Below are 15167 nucleotides of genomic sequence, written 5' to 3'. Positions count from 1 at the left end.
TTTCTCTCTGCCTCAGTTTCATCAGCTATAAAATGGGGCTAATGATATTGTCTATCTCAAAGGATTATTGTGAGGATCAAATGACATATTTTTAAAGTGCTTAACACAAATATTTGATACCTAGTAAATGATTCTTCCTTTCCCCCTTTCTACCCACAGGAAGCCTTAGAATGGGAGGGAAGCTGATATATCCTTTGAGTTACTGGAAGCAATTACTCCCTTCCTAATGCCATCCCTCATATTCCCCTGACCTTCTTCATCTTCCTAGCAAAAAACTTTGAAAGGGACACAGGATATGTGTATTACTACATTTATAACCCTAGCTCATTTTATAATTGTGTGTGAATGTATAAATTTTGGTGCATTTGTTTCAAATAATACTCTTTATCAGAGATCTCAATATCATAATGTCTGGTGATTCTTCTCTGATTTTTTTACTTTTTATAATAAATCAGGCAACTCTGAAAGGCAACTATTTTTTTCTCTTCCCAAGGTTTCCTCTAATAAAGCTGAAACGAAAACCGATTCAGAAGACAAGGTAGGTAGTTTTATACATCTATATGTATGCCTGTGGTTAGGTTTCAAATAACTTTCATTCAACTAACATTTGTTAGATTATTTCCTATGTTCAAGGCACTGTGGTCTCTGATCACAAGTAGTTTGCAATGAAACAAAAGGATTATAGATATAGATATATTCCTAAGATACTTTATAACAAAGAAAGATATCTAATAATGTGAATAAGTTTCCTTCTAGGTTCTTATTTTAAGTTATATGCATATGTAGTTGGGTATTATAGAAGTATTATCTCATTGAGATATTACAAAGTAGAGTATATAATGGAATGGAAATCAAAGTTGTCATTTTCCCACTTGAGTCCCTGAATGGTAACCTTAATGTAAAATCAAATATTTGAGCAGCTGAATGACACTCTTTTCTGTATTTAAGTTTTAAAGGAAAATGTCAGTGTTCTATGCTATGACTATTCATTGTGCAAGCTGTATACATTTCAAAAACATCAAAACTTGTTTTCTCAAATTATTTTAGCAGTGATAAATGTCAATTTCAGAATGAACTAACACTTATCCTTATTCTTATTTATGCCTACTTGATAAAAGACAAAGTTTTTCACTACAACACCTTTAAAAATTCCTGTTCTAAAATTATCTTTATTGATCTAAGATTTTTTAATGGTAAATTATATTCACAAGGTGGAGTTTTTTAGTTTGTTTTTGTTGATATTCTCTCTTGCTTAATTTTGTTACTTGGTTTGGGTTACATACATCAATTGCCAGAAATAAATTAATGGAAAAAAATTTAATGTATATATGTATAGAATTCCTATATGTGCATATATAAATGTATAACAAGGTAGAAGAGAACCCAGCAAAATCTTTTGTGCATATTTAAGGAGAAAGAGGTCATTTTCAGCTGTGGGAATTAGGAAAAGCTTCATGGAAACTGAAGTTTCAAAGAGAAGGATTTCATGGGGTAACAAGTTGACAGAGGATCCTTCTAAAATTCATCTATACAAATGCATGGAGGTGAGAGAATGCAGGGTGACATCTAGGATCAATTAGTAGTCCAATTCTCCTAGAATATTAAATTCATGAAAAGATATGGTATGAAGTAAAACTGGAACAGTGGGTAAGTGCCAAACTATGGTTGTGTGACTCTAGAGGGTGAAGGAGAGGTTTTGACGAGGAGAATAGTGCTATCTATCCATCAAGAAGAAACAGGGAATCTGAAAAGAGTAGATTTGAGAAATGATTCTTCCTGGATGTTGAAGTTCCAGCAGGATGGCCAGATAGATATGTCTTCTAGATAGAAATATGGGGAAAGGAACTTTGGGAAATGATTGGCTTGCATACATGTGAGATGTGTATACACATACACATAAGCATATAAGCCCACTTTTGCAGTCATTTGCATAAATGAAATGAGCAAAGCTTTGGGAATGAATGAGGATATCAAGAGAGAGATGACAAAGAGAAGAAAAGAGCAAAGGATGGGAAAAGGGAAGGGCAATTAGAGAACTAGAGAAGGAATTAAGAAAAAAATCAAGCAGGACTCAGGATAGGTCATATAGGAAGGGCTTAAATGTTTGTTGACTATTTTTGACTAAGTCTAGGAGGTAGAAGAAACAGGATTAGGCAGAATTATGGAAGCCAAAGCAGAAAAGAATCTTTAAAAGGAGATAGTCAGCTGTGACAAAAATAAAAAAGGACTAAACTCAGATGATAGTGAGTTGAGGAATTAAGTTATCAGTGAGGAATTGTAAGCAACAAATGAAGACCAGTCCTTCTAAAAGTGCAGCAGTAAAGAGAGAATGATAGTTTGAAGGGGGTAGCAGCATTGGAGGCAGGGTTTTTTGTTTTGTTTTTTAATAAGGAAACCCCACATAAGTTGATAAGCAGAGAGGAAGATCCTGGATAGCAAAGGAGAAATTGAGAGGATGAACCTTAGCAAGTATAGTCCACATACTCTAAAATTAGGGGGAAAGAATCAATCAATAAACAGTTATTAAGCATCTACTATATAATAGACATTGTGCTAAATGCTGGGGAGCACAGATAAGGAAATGACTGTCCTTTCCCTTAATGAATTTACAATCCAATAGGGGAAAACACACAAAATGAAGGTGAAAAGCTCAGGGCTGGAGAGAAGTAGAAAAGTCAATCAAAGAATTTCTAAAGTAATACAGCCAAGTTAAAAATGAAATGTCTGAGCTGAGCTCTCTCTCTCTTTAAATGGAGGTTTGGCTTTCGAAGCCCTATTCTCTAATCAGAGAGATAGAGATTGGTGATGAGGTGGAAAATCCAGGCTGACAAGATTTAGTAGGATGAAGAGGAGGAAGAGATTATCCCAAGAATTAGTTTCTTGGAGCATGGTAGAGAAATCAATCAAGGAGGTCCCAAAGTAATACAGCCATATAAGAAATGAGAAATAAAAGAAGGGAGAGTGGGTGAAATTATAAAGAAGTTTTGAGTTATGGAGGAGAAACAAGGAAGAAACATGACAGATGATCTTTGTCTTCTCACTAAAATAGTAGACAAGGTTGTCTGCAAATAGAAGGGAAGGAAAAGTGATATTGGGGGGTTGGGGAAATTTTGTTAATTATTATTGTTGTTCCAAGGCAATCAAGATCAAGTAACTTGTCCAGGGTCACACAGCTAATGTCAAGTACCTGAATCTAGATTTGAACTCAGGCCCTCCTGACTCCAGAGCTGGTGTTCTATTCACTATTGTCCTGGCTTAAGGAGATTAAAGAAAGATTTGGGATAGCCACGAAGGAATAAATAATGACTAAAGGAAGTCTTGGGCAACAATGAGAATCCAGTTGAGGTTGGATCTCATAAATTTGTAGCAGTTTCATGACTTCCTCTACCAGATCTCTGTGTCTGAAGAATAGATAAGAAAAGAGGGAATTCTACTCAGAGTTGGGAGACTAGGAAAGCAGGAAAAGGCAGAAGAATAAAGAAGCAAAGAATTCAAGAACAATAACATCATTGATAAGGCAATCTATAGAATCAAGACTGTGGAGGGAGAGAAATGAAGTCAGAAAAAGGTCCTGAAGAAAAAATGGACAAAAGGATACAAAAAGAGTTAAGAAAAGGTTCAAGGGAAAGGAGTCCAAAGATTATGATTAGAGAGAGGAGCTTCATCATTCCTTCTCCCCATTGGCAAATACAAGGATCAAGAGAGGGTGATAAAATCAGGTGACATCCAAAAGAAAAAAAATATTGCTGAGGACAGTGGAATTTCAGTGGAGAGTAAGAAGCAGGTGACCTCCTGTTGCTAGCTTCTGTGAATCAGAGCAAAGGAGCAATCAGTGCCAGAGGAGATGAAGAGAAAAGATATGCTGTTTTCAGGAATGATGTAGGTTCCAGTTATCACCAAATGAAAGAAATGTAAGAGGAAGAATTTTAGGGTAAATTCTCATTTGACCACAATAGAATAGGGTTCCAGAATTAGACAGAGACATAAGGAATGGGTAGGTATGGGGCCAAGATGATTGATCCAAAATCAGAGAGAGAAGCCGAAGGAAAAAGGAGATTTAGCTTAGATAAGTGTATGCTATTGAATGAAATGATGGAGATTTATGGAACAAGAGGTTTAGTGTTGCTGATGAAAGATTAGCTAGAACCCCCAAGTAAACACAAGCTTACAAGCAAAACTTGTATGAGGAAAGCTTTATATTTCCATTTCCCATTGTTTCAGTGTGTGTATATTGTGTGTGTGTCTATTTTCTTCTGTATCTTTATACTTAGATTTTGAAAATGAAATGAATGGTTTCCTTAGCTATTTCAGCCAAGTTGTCCATGTGCTATAGACCATGTGCTCTTCACCTGGTTTTTGATGGATATTTCACTACATTCTCATACTCAGTTCTTGTTTATAATCAAACCAAAAGCCATTTTAAAAGGCATAATGGGGAAAGTGATTGCTCCATTGTCCACAAGATATTTCTTATCCTTTAATATCTGAGGTTGAGAATTAGCAACTAAAATGGAAATGGTAATAGAGTAATTGTAGTCATTGTGTGGCGACCTTCCTCTTTTTGTGGCTGTGCAAACATGCCTAGCAAACTCAGCAGAAACTGCACTAAGAAGATTTGAAAGAAGTGAAACTCTTCTGGCAGCAGACTGGAGGTGCCAGATTTTTTAATATTTCACAATATGCCCATTGTTATTCCAATGATTAAAAAAAAATTCCTCCCTTTGGAATGAAGGTGTTCAATAAAATTAAATAGCTTTCCCCTAGGAAAGTTGCCAAACATTAATGAAGGGTGTGTGGAGAGTACAGCATATTCCATGGGGAACTGAGTCTCTCTGAAAATATAGCAAACTCCAAAAAACAACTGATGATTTGGAATAATAGATTTCTAAAGAAAATTTCTTCTTTCCCACTGACATCACAGATTCTCTCCAGGGAAATTCATGATTCAAATTTCATGGAAACCTTAGTGAAAAATAGAACCATCAGAGAAATATCCTCTATGTTTTTCTGATCATCCTTACCTTCTAAGTCTGAAGATATGAGCAAGGAATAAATGGTTTCTACATGTTCATCCTCCTCCCCTAAATTTCACATAATCTCTTGCACTCAGAATTATGTTCTTTTGACTTACAGCTATGTTTTTATTCTTGAATTTGTCTATTAAAAAAAACCTAAGTGGATTGTCTCTATTATGTCTGCCATATGGCAAGCAAGAGCTTAGGGCAATATCACACAAAATACTTCTATTTCCCCATCCTCTGTATTGTGTTGGCATATTTTGCATGAGAAGCTTTGATCCAATGCACTATCACGACTCTCTACCTCTTCTGGGCTCTGCTCCTGTCCTAGAATTAAAATATCAGCGTTATCTATAGAAATGATAATATCTCAATATTCCTCCCCACTGACTTGGACATAGCTCCCTCTGGCACCATTTGCAGCTTTGTGGTCTAACAGGAGGAACATTTATGAGCACAGTTTCACAACCATCATAATAACCCTTTTTAAGACCTTGTTTCAAAGTCTTTTAAAGGACTTTTTTTTAACTGAAAGTTGCAGCCCTGCTTCTGGGAAGTGTTTGGTCTTTACTTGACACTGTAATGGAACACTGACAAACAGCTATTAGCTGAGCAAGTCTTATGATAAAATGTCAGCTATTATAATTGTCATTAAATATTATGCATATAATGTTCCTCAATAATTCCTCAATCCAGAAACACACAAAAAATTGGCATGGGACAACATTGACACTGAAGCTGAATCTGAAGGTGACCATGACTGAGTACTTTCAGTTCTAAATCCTCTTAAACTTAGCCAGAGTAGATCATTTCATGAAAGAAGTTTCATTAACATTTAGCCTCCTGAATAGCTGGTTTTTGCCATTACAAAATGAAATTACCACTCATGCCTAGTGACACCTATCCATCCCTTTCACCCCTAAATAGAAATTATCCTATTATCCTGTGATCCCAGAATTCTTCCCTTTCCCTTGTGTAAACAATGCATATTTTTTTTGGGGGGGAAGGATATTCCAGAGCATTTCATTGTTTAAAAATCACTGAGATTGGATATAACTTGCTATTTTTTATTTGTTATTATGTTCTTCAGGCTGTTAAATTTTTGAGATAAAAATTAAGAATTTGGTTAATTTTTAGGATCCATTGTGTGTGATATGTCATTTGAAGCTATTTTTTCTTTTTTTCATCTGGATGGCTCATAGGGTGTGGGTACTATTTAAATAAATGCACTTTGGTTTTCTTTACTGAATGAGTTCACATTTACAAAGGCCCTCACCTAGCTGAGAATTTGGGTGTGCCTAAATTTCCATGTATCAGATATTTTTAGGATGGGCATTTAGGAACAACATCCATTGTCAGGTGTGTAACTATCTTAACATATAATTAAAAATGAAGACAAAGTGAATAATGTAAAATAAAGTCAGAAACTGCTCAACTATGACTACTGTCACCTGAAAGGGATCGAAAGCTGAAAAGGTCCAGGATGGACCAACTGGTCAGAAGACATCTGGAGAAGTCCAAGCCAAAGGAGCTAAGAAAAAGAATCCAGAGAGCCCCAGGATAGGCTACGCCTTTAGAAAATTCTTTAGGCATAAGGTCTGTATCTTGTTGCTAGAGAAAGCAGAACCCTGGCTTGCAATGGATGATATAGACTCTGGTCATTCATTGACCAAGAATCACCTTGGCAAAGGGAGAGGTTTCTGTAGGTATTTGGGACTGTCAGATACCAAATGAAGTTGGTGTGAGATAGCATATTGTAATGGAAAGAACACTGGATTTGGAGACTGTAGATCTGGAATCAAATCGTTTCTCTGCCACTTCTATAATATAAAGGGCCTGCATTAGATTACCTCTAAAACTCCTTCCAATTCTAAAAATCTACAATCTATGAAGCCAATTTAAATGACAGCCCCAAAACCTGTCTGATTACAAACCTGCCCTCCCTGTTATCTTCCACCTGTAGGGCAGGGTTCTGAAATGATTCTCCTAACCCAAAAGTCATGTCTCTTATCTAACTGAGAAAGAAAACCTATATAACTGTATGATTTGACCCTGATACTAACAAAACTTACATCATCCTGCAATGAACAAAGAAGAGGAAAAACAATGGATTAAGACAGGGCAATTCTTAAAACAGCCTCTTGGTTAAGGAGAGACTGGACCTCTAGAAAATAGAAAAAACTATGAGATTGCAGGTATAAAGGTATCAGCTTCCTGGTTTGCTAGAGTGATGTACTTAAGTGTTCAAGAGAACCTACTCTAGCTGCATTATTCCAGCATATTTGGAAATGAGTCAAAAATATCTCCCAAGCTCAGCTTAATGGAATGAGCACATACAGAAAGCCCTCTCTCTGAATGTTCTATTCTGGAAGCTATGCCTAAAAGGAGGAGCTCTTTGGAAAACCTTTTGGGGTGGAGTGGAAATATACATGCTACCAATATTGTGAATTTATCCTTAGAAATGAGAGAGTATTTAAGAGATTTTAATATATTTTCTTTAAAGAGAAATATAGTTCTGGAAAAGGATAGTGATGATCTGGAGCCTAATGCTATAATTTGTAGTTTAGAGCTTCCCTCCCCCCAAAAAAGTAGTTGTACACTGGACAGCATCTCATGACTAACTGCTGGCAAAATATGAAATCATTTATCACATGGGAACATTCCAGACCAACACCCACTTGGGATGTTTTTGTGACCAGAGGATTTTTGATAATTAAATTATTTTTTCTTTTGTTCAGTTATATGTATATGTACATATATAGGCATATGTATATAATATACATATATAATATTATATGTGTGTGTAAATAGATACATATACCTGTATATATTAACTATATCACTTCAGTGTTCCCAGTCTTAAGTTTCACCCTATTTCAATCCCTTTATCTACCCACCCATATGCTTCAATAAGGGGAAACAGTCCTTACTTTAAAACTGCCATTTTAGGGGGAAGAGAGAATACCAAATACTGGTAGATAATATTCTACTCTATGTTATCTATCAATTACATTTTGACAAGTCTTTACTTAGTGATATCCATAATCTCCTGGGACTGCATTTTCCAAATTCTCTAAATTCTTTTCACACAGCAACTTAATGCATGATTTCTGGAGCTTATAGCTGCACCTTGAGGCCCTTTCTCCTGGCCACTGGAAGCTTTTCATTTTCCTCTTGTAAGAATTCTATCATCACTAATGGAATGGCTCATTAAAATAGAAATAGAGCCATCAAAATCAAGTAAATGGATCTTTTCCATAAAGCTTTCTACCAGGTCAAGAAAGAGCTGATTCTAATCTTCCTTTTTTTCTTAAGTTTATAAATTATGGCAGTGAAGAAAAACTCATACTCTCAAGACCAATCCTAAGATTCAAATCTAAAACACTATTTTCTAGTTTTCAACTAATAAGGACTAAGGAAGACTAAGAAAGACAAGGAGCTAGCTATTGCTGCACCATCAACTTGGCTATATGTACTTAAGTAGGTCATAGACAGTTTCCCGGAGTCTCCTGTTTCCCATCTGAAAAGTATTCATGCCAACATTTTATTAATGTCATAGAAATAAATGCTTCTGAGCTCTCTGATGGCTAAGGCATTATTTTTAGTCAGCTTAAAATAAAGGCATTGTTATTTTTCTTAAGTAATATGGGAAGTGTCAATATTATAAAAGATTAAAATTAGAGTTTTGTGTTTCACAAATAGAAACTGTGGTTTAGCCCATTTTTTCTTATAGCTACATGACTCATGATCTATCAGTCAACCAAGAAGCATTTGTTACATGCTTGCCATATACCAGACTTTGTGCTAAGTCCTAGAAAGATGAAGACAGAAATGGAAAAAGTTTCTGCCCTCAAGGATCTTTCATTCTATCTAGGAAGACAACATATACAGATAAAAACGCCATCTGAAATATATATAAACTGGATAGAAGATAATTTTTATGGGTATGCATTCTTGTCAGAAAATGGATACTAAACTCTCAGCATTTTTGACTTGGCAAGTTTTCTAAAAGAAACATAGTTTCCCATCTCCATATTGGATACAATTAAGCTACTTTTCATCTTACAAAGCTAAACATGCTATGAATAGTTTCTTATGAGATATTTTCTTCATACATTCATTGTTTTTCAGGTCTTTGTATAATATGTAATCCCTTACTAACAGCATCTCAAAATGTGGAAATATGATAACAATACTATGGTATTATGTATGTAGGTTTAATACATTTGGGTGCCATGAGGGAATTGCCATAACTAAGTGGAAGTGAAATATGTTTTTGATCCTCCATCAATGGCCAAAACATAGAAGAGAGTGATCAGTGATAAGGCCACATTGTAAAAACTGCTTTGAATGGAGCAAAGCAAGGGATTTTCTTATGCCCAATATAGAATCAGAGAGGAGAAGTTAAAAAAAAAAAAAAAGAAAGAAAGAAAGAAAGAAAGAAAGAAAGAAAGAAAGAAAGAAAGAAAAGAAAAGAAAAAAGATTATGGAAACTGGAATCAGTGGGGCAGAGTGAAAGTGAAAGAAGAGGTTCTATCTGGTCTCTTTGGGATCCATGACCTGACCCATCTAAAATAGTTCATTAAAATGTAATTCAGAACTAAAACTAAGTGATTCTCAAGCTGTCTTTCTAAGCTAAATGAAAGTTTCAATTCAATAAACATTTATTAAGCATCTATTATGTTCCAAGCACCATTGTTAAGCATTGGTTTAGCAAATTTTTACCCACCTTGAACAATGAAGACATCCTAATTTTAGGACAAAAAGCAGCTAAATCGGGTCACTCAGACCAAAATTCATATGTTATGGTTTGAATTATTGGGTGAAAGATCAAGTCTTATCAAATTGATGGGATTTTTCTGTATTTACCACTTCCTTTGGCATGTTGAATATGCACTTTTTTAAAAATACAGCATCTAATATAATCTCGTTTTTTTCATTTGTGGATCACAAGTATTTACTATGATATGTTTGGGGTAAGATTACATGCCTACCTCAGTTCCAAGATGCATGAATAGGGCAGATGGATAGTGAGTAGGACATTGGACTTAGAATCGGATATCATGAACACTAATGATCTCTCTGAGCCTCATTCAGTATTCTTATCTGTAAAATGGGGCTGGGATCTATGATTCCTTCTCACTCTAAAGTCTATGACACTATAATTATAGCTTTTCATTTCCTAATGCTTCAAGTACAGCATAGATCATGAGAGGCAATATTCCAAGACCATAGGAGGGAACTTAATGATTTGCTTAACTCCTGCCAACGGTATTACTTCGCAGTCAGGCAAAGCAAGGCCCAGGATGATTTTTGCTAAATGGCATGGTGAGAAGGACAGATTGTACTGAATCCTGTTGTTTCCTTGAATTCCTGCTCTTGTACCTGATGTACACCAGCCCCTAACAAGCAAGCAAGTAAAAGGATCCCCCAGCAGACCTTCCTATCACATGATGTAGAAATAACTCCCCAAAAGAGCCAGATAGAAGCAGGTTCTTCAGTACCCTACCCTCTTCCTACCTGCATTCATCACACCTAAAAATGGTAACTCCGGCAACATCCTTTCTCCCAATCTTTTCTTTTTTCAGTGTTTTGTTTTTAGAAGAAAATATTGGACCATATATATTCATTTCCCCTTCAGTCCCCTTTAATTCTGTGAATACTCTGTTGAAATTAAAACTGTGCAGATTGTCTAAGACTTGCTGGAACATGCATAATGCAGAAAATCATCAGCAATCTCATCTTATCCTGCCATCTAAGAAATACAGAAAGCTTTTTTTCCTTTAATTCTCCTGTTCTCTGCAGGTCTATGCATTTTAAAATGGGTCCGGAGATTACTCCTTGAAACTCATAGCAAGACTTTGATCGCTCTTGTCAAAACTCATAGAAAGACTTTGATTCTCCTCTCTCTTTAGGGAATTAGAGTATTCCATAGAGTGGTTGTCCCTCAGTACTGTCCAGTTAAATATTAATTGGCTAACAGACTTATTGACTTATATGGAAGAAAAAAAAATGTATATATGCCCACTTCTTAGACCAGTTCTTTGCCTTTTCTGTTTCTTGAACCTTTTGGCACATTGATGAATCCTATGGATTCTTTCTCAGAATAATGTTTTTAAATAATTAAAGGAAATGCTAAATTTCAGTGACAAGTTAGAAAAAATAAAGATAAAGATTTTTTTTTTCAATCTAAATTCAAATACCTTCTTGAAAACTACTCGCAAATCTTTCAGGTTATATATAGTAAACCCCAGGTTAACAATGCTTCAGAAAGTGAAACAAGACTTGGAAAATTTCTGGGCAAAGGGTCTCTTTCTTTTGCCCAATTTTTTTTTTCTTTTTTGGTAGCAGAGAAGGGAAAAAAAAAAATGAGCCTTATCAAAAAAGAGTTCTACCCTCCCTAAAATAAGTTTTTTTGGGGAGAATGAAATAGGAGTGGGACACACTGTATCCATACCCCTATATATACTTACTTTGCTTCTTCTGTCTCCTGAATTACCTACTTGTTGGGAGAGAGGTATAATGGAATAAGTGAGAAGGAGGGGCCAAGATCTTATAAGGCACTGATTTTGTTTTCTATTTCTTTGGTTTTAGTCTTCAAAAGAAACTCAATCAACATCAAATACCAAAGTAAGTATATTCACCATAATCAAATAATTGTTGCAGCATGAACATAGCCAGGGGATAATTCAAATGAAACTGTCTTGATTCATAATCATCCTTTTCTGGCAAACACTGGTCTTTAAAACAGGTTATTAGTGAAAAGAGCACTGTACTTGGAGTCCAAAGACCTATGTTCAAATCCTACCTCTCTTAATTACCATCCATGTAAATACAACCTCTCTTTTTTTTTTATTATAGCTTTTTATTTACAAGATATATGCATGGGTAATTTTTTAGCCCTGACAATTGCAAAATCTTTTGTTCTAATTTTTTTCCCTCCTTCTCCCCAGCCCTCCCCCAGATGGCAGGTAGACCAATACATGTTAAATATGTTAAAGTATATGTTAAATACTATATATGTATACATATCCATACAATTATTTTGCTGCACAAAAAGAATAGGACTTTGAAATAAACTACACTTAACCTGTGAAGGAAATAAAAAATGCAGGTGGACAAAAATAGAGGGATTGGGAATGCTATATAGTGGTTCACACTCATTTCCCAGATTTTTTCTCAGGGTACCGGTAGCTGGTTCTATTCATTTTTGAACGAATGGAACTGATTTGGTTCATCTCATTGTTGAAGAGAGCCACATCCATCAGAATTGATCATCACATAGTATTATTAATACAACCTCTCTTGGTCTCAATTTCTTCTATTTAGAATGAGGAAGTTAGCAAACAAATAGGTTAGACTCCTTCTAACTTTAAAACCTATGAAATTATAACCTAAGCAATTATGTATTACTTGATTAAATCAAATCAGTGAGAATTTATTAAATTTGGAGGGAGAAACAAAAATGGCCCTCATCCTCAGAAATCTTGCAATCTTGATCTCTCTGTGGACATTTTTGTCCTTCTCATGCCCATTCACACATTCTGTATTATAATCTATGCCTGTGGCTAATTGTTTCCTAGCTCCATAGGAGCAGCAACTTTTCCTTCTCTAACTTATAAGGCCCACTGTCTTGCACAGAAGGTGTTCAATAAGTATTAGTTCAATCAATTAAATATTAGGAAAGAAATAAGACTCAAACACACAAAACAACTACAAAGTGAGACCATGTGTCATGTAGTGGGGAAATGGTACAACAAGGCTCTGAGAACTCAGAGCTTGTGGTTGACAGGTGGGAAACAATAAGAACAAAAGTTTAAGTTGTCTTGAATGAAAACAGGAACCAGGATAGATTGAAGAAACTCAGTTTGGAGAGACAACCATAATATGATGGAAATAGAAATGGATTGGGATTCCAAAAGTTTGCATTTAGTTCTGCCATAGTAACTCACTAGCTATGTGATTTGATCACTTCCTGTCTCTGAGACTCCCTTCCTCTACAATTGAAGGTTTGGATGGAGTGATTCTTAAAATCTCTTCTAACTTATACATTACATATTTCCCTCAACCCTCCACCCTTTCTTTATCAGTGTCATAATAACCTCCTCCCCCCAAAAAATAGACCTAAACTCAACAGATCTGGCTTGGAATCCCAGTTCTAGCAAGGTTACTATGGAGAAGTTATAAAATCAATTTCTGAGCCTCAGTTGTGAGGAAGGAAGGAAGGAAGGAGGGAGGGAGGGAGGGAGGGAGGGAGGGAGGGAGGAGGGAGGGAGGAGGGAGGGAGGGAGGGAGGAAGGAGGGAGGGAGGGAGGAAAGAAGGAAGGAAGGAAGAAAGGAGGGAGGGAGGGAGGGAGGGAGGAAGGAAAAAAAGAAAAGTATTCATTTGTCTACCATGTCAGGCACAATGTCAAGAACTTTCTTTATAAATATCATGTCATTTAATCTTCAAAACAACCAGAGAGTTAGGTGATACTATTATCCACATTTTATGTAAGTGAAGGAAGTTTAAGTGAATTGCTCAGGATGCCACAGTTGGAAGGGTTTGAGGTCACATTTGAACTCCTACTTTCCTGACTCCAGGCCCAACCCTAGCTCTGCTGTGCTATCTACTTATCATATAGAAATGTGTTATTATTAATCATAATAAAATTTAAAATACATAGATATACTTCATCCTGGTCTAGACTATTCCATAGCCTAAAAGTGAATTCCATATTTCTCTAGCTTCAGGTCCCCTGATTAGTTCCTCATACCTTCTAAAGAAGTTTTAGCACTGGGGCAGCTAGATTGTTCAGTGGATAGAGCACCAACCCTGGAGTCAAGATGCACATGAGTCTCAGACACTAAACGTTTGCCACTTTACTAGTTATGTAACCCTAGATAAGTCACTTAACTATAATTGCCTCAGGGGAAAAATAATTGTTAACACATAAATAGAATGGACCTTCATTCCTTTAAGTCTTTCCCCTTTGATCATTTTGAACAACTATTTGTTTTTTGGGATTTGTTTGTTTGTTTGTTTTTAACTTATATAGGGTGCTGAAAAGTCACCTGCTTCTTCAGCTAATACAAAATCAGACAAAGCCACCTCTTCATCACCTGAGACTCAGGGGACACAGAAGAATACTAAAGGCTTGGACTCTTCAGCTCAGCAACATACAGCAGCATCTTCTGAATCTGCAAAGGATGGAACAAAGGAGAAATCCCCCACTTCTCTTCCTCTGGGAAAGCTGTTTTGGAAAAAGGTCTGTCTTGTTTTATTGCCAGTCAAAAGGTTTGAAAATATTCTGTTGTTTGATGTATTGGGAATGTATTTCTAGAAACCAAATAAGTATATGTATGTGTGAGCTCCTGTACATCTTTTAACATTATTATTCTCATTCAATAGTGAGTTGTTGTACTTTGTTTCCCCAACAGGATGGAACTTGTATTTAACTTGATGGTGTCTTACTGATTGCTGAGAAGAGTTAGCTGTCAGGTTAAAACATGTGTTTTGTCAGAGATAAAAAAAAAAAAAAAGAGGAGCACAAATATGGTTTCTCTTTTTTTTTGAGCCACTTTTGCACATAACATGCAAAGCTTTAACATTTTGTGATTTCTTTTAGCATAGGTATATTCACTAGAATAGCTGTTGGCTCTTTCCTTTCTCCTGGTTTTCCATGTATAAACTCTGAGCCCTGGGATAAATGAATGGCCTCTTGGAGGCTCTTTGGCTTGTCTTTTTCCCAGCCAGATGTGGTTAGTCATTAGAAGCTATTTAGGTTCTATTCTTGCACTGGGAATTCAGGGCGTTTACCCAGCTCACCAACAAAGCAAATACACCCTTGGCTTAGGCTCTATGAGGAAGTTCAAACGGTTGCTGTCTGAATTATTTTTTTTTCCCCCTCCAGAAACAAATGCCTCAGGTATGAGTAGTGAAAGGAAAGGGGGTGGAGTTATTCTGAGCACTCTCACATAATTACCATTGCTAAGGAAACCGCTGCCACTGGTGTGCCTTCTAAATTGCTGCTTCTGAAAGCAGTAAAAATGGAGTGCAGAAGGTACTTGGGGATTTCAAAAAGGAGTTTGACAGGAGAATCAAGTTCTTAAATATTTAATTGGCAAGTAAGCCCAGAAAGGTGTGTGTACAGATTTCCCTTTATACAG

At 36.0% G+C, this 15167-nt stretch overlaps 1 protein-coding gene across 12 annotated transcripts in view; it reads left to right on the top strand.

Moving 5' to 3' along the window:
* The window catches only part of BCAS1 (brain enriched myelin associated protein 1), a 92392-nt gene that overhangs the window by 30481 nt on the left and 46744 nt on the right, over positions 1-15167 (top strand). For 6 of the 12 annotated variants that reach the window (XM_074288636.1, XM_074288634.1, XM_074288637.1 and 3 more), the window contains exons 3-5: positions 494-538; positions 11613-11648; positions 14057-14266. In XM_074288636.1, the coding sequence (XP_074144737.1) occupies positions 494-538; positions 11613-11648; positions 14057-14266 (291 nt within the window). Of the gene's footprint in view, positions 1-493; positions 539-6476; positions 6615-11612; positions 11649-14056; positions 14267-15167 lie in introns of all 12 variants that reach the window. The other 6 variants (XM_074288632.1, XM_074288631.1, XM_074288639.1 and 3 more) reach the window with 2 other exon arrangements.

Source organism: Sminthopsis crassicaudata, chromosome 2 (genome assembly GCF_048593235.1).
Source record: "Sminthopsis crassicaudata isolate SCR6 chromosome 2, ASM4859323v1, whole genome shotgun sequence".
Taxonomy (NCBI): domain Eukaryota; kingdom Metazoa; phylum Chordata; class Mammalia; order Dasyuromorphia; family Dasyuridae; genus Sminthopsis; species Sminthopsis crassicaudata.
Note: the sequence above shows the minus strand (reverse complement) of the source record. Positions and strands in the feature narration are given on the sequence as shown.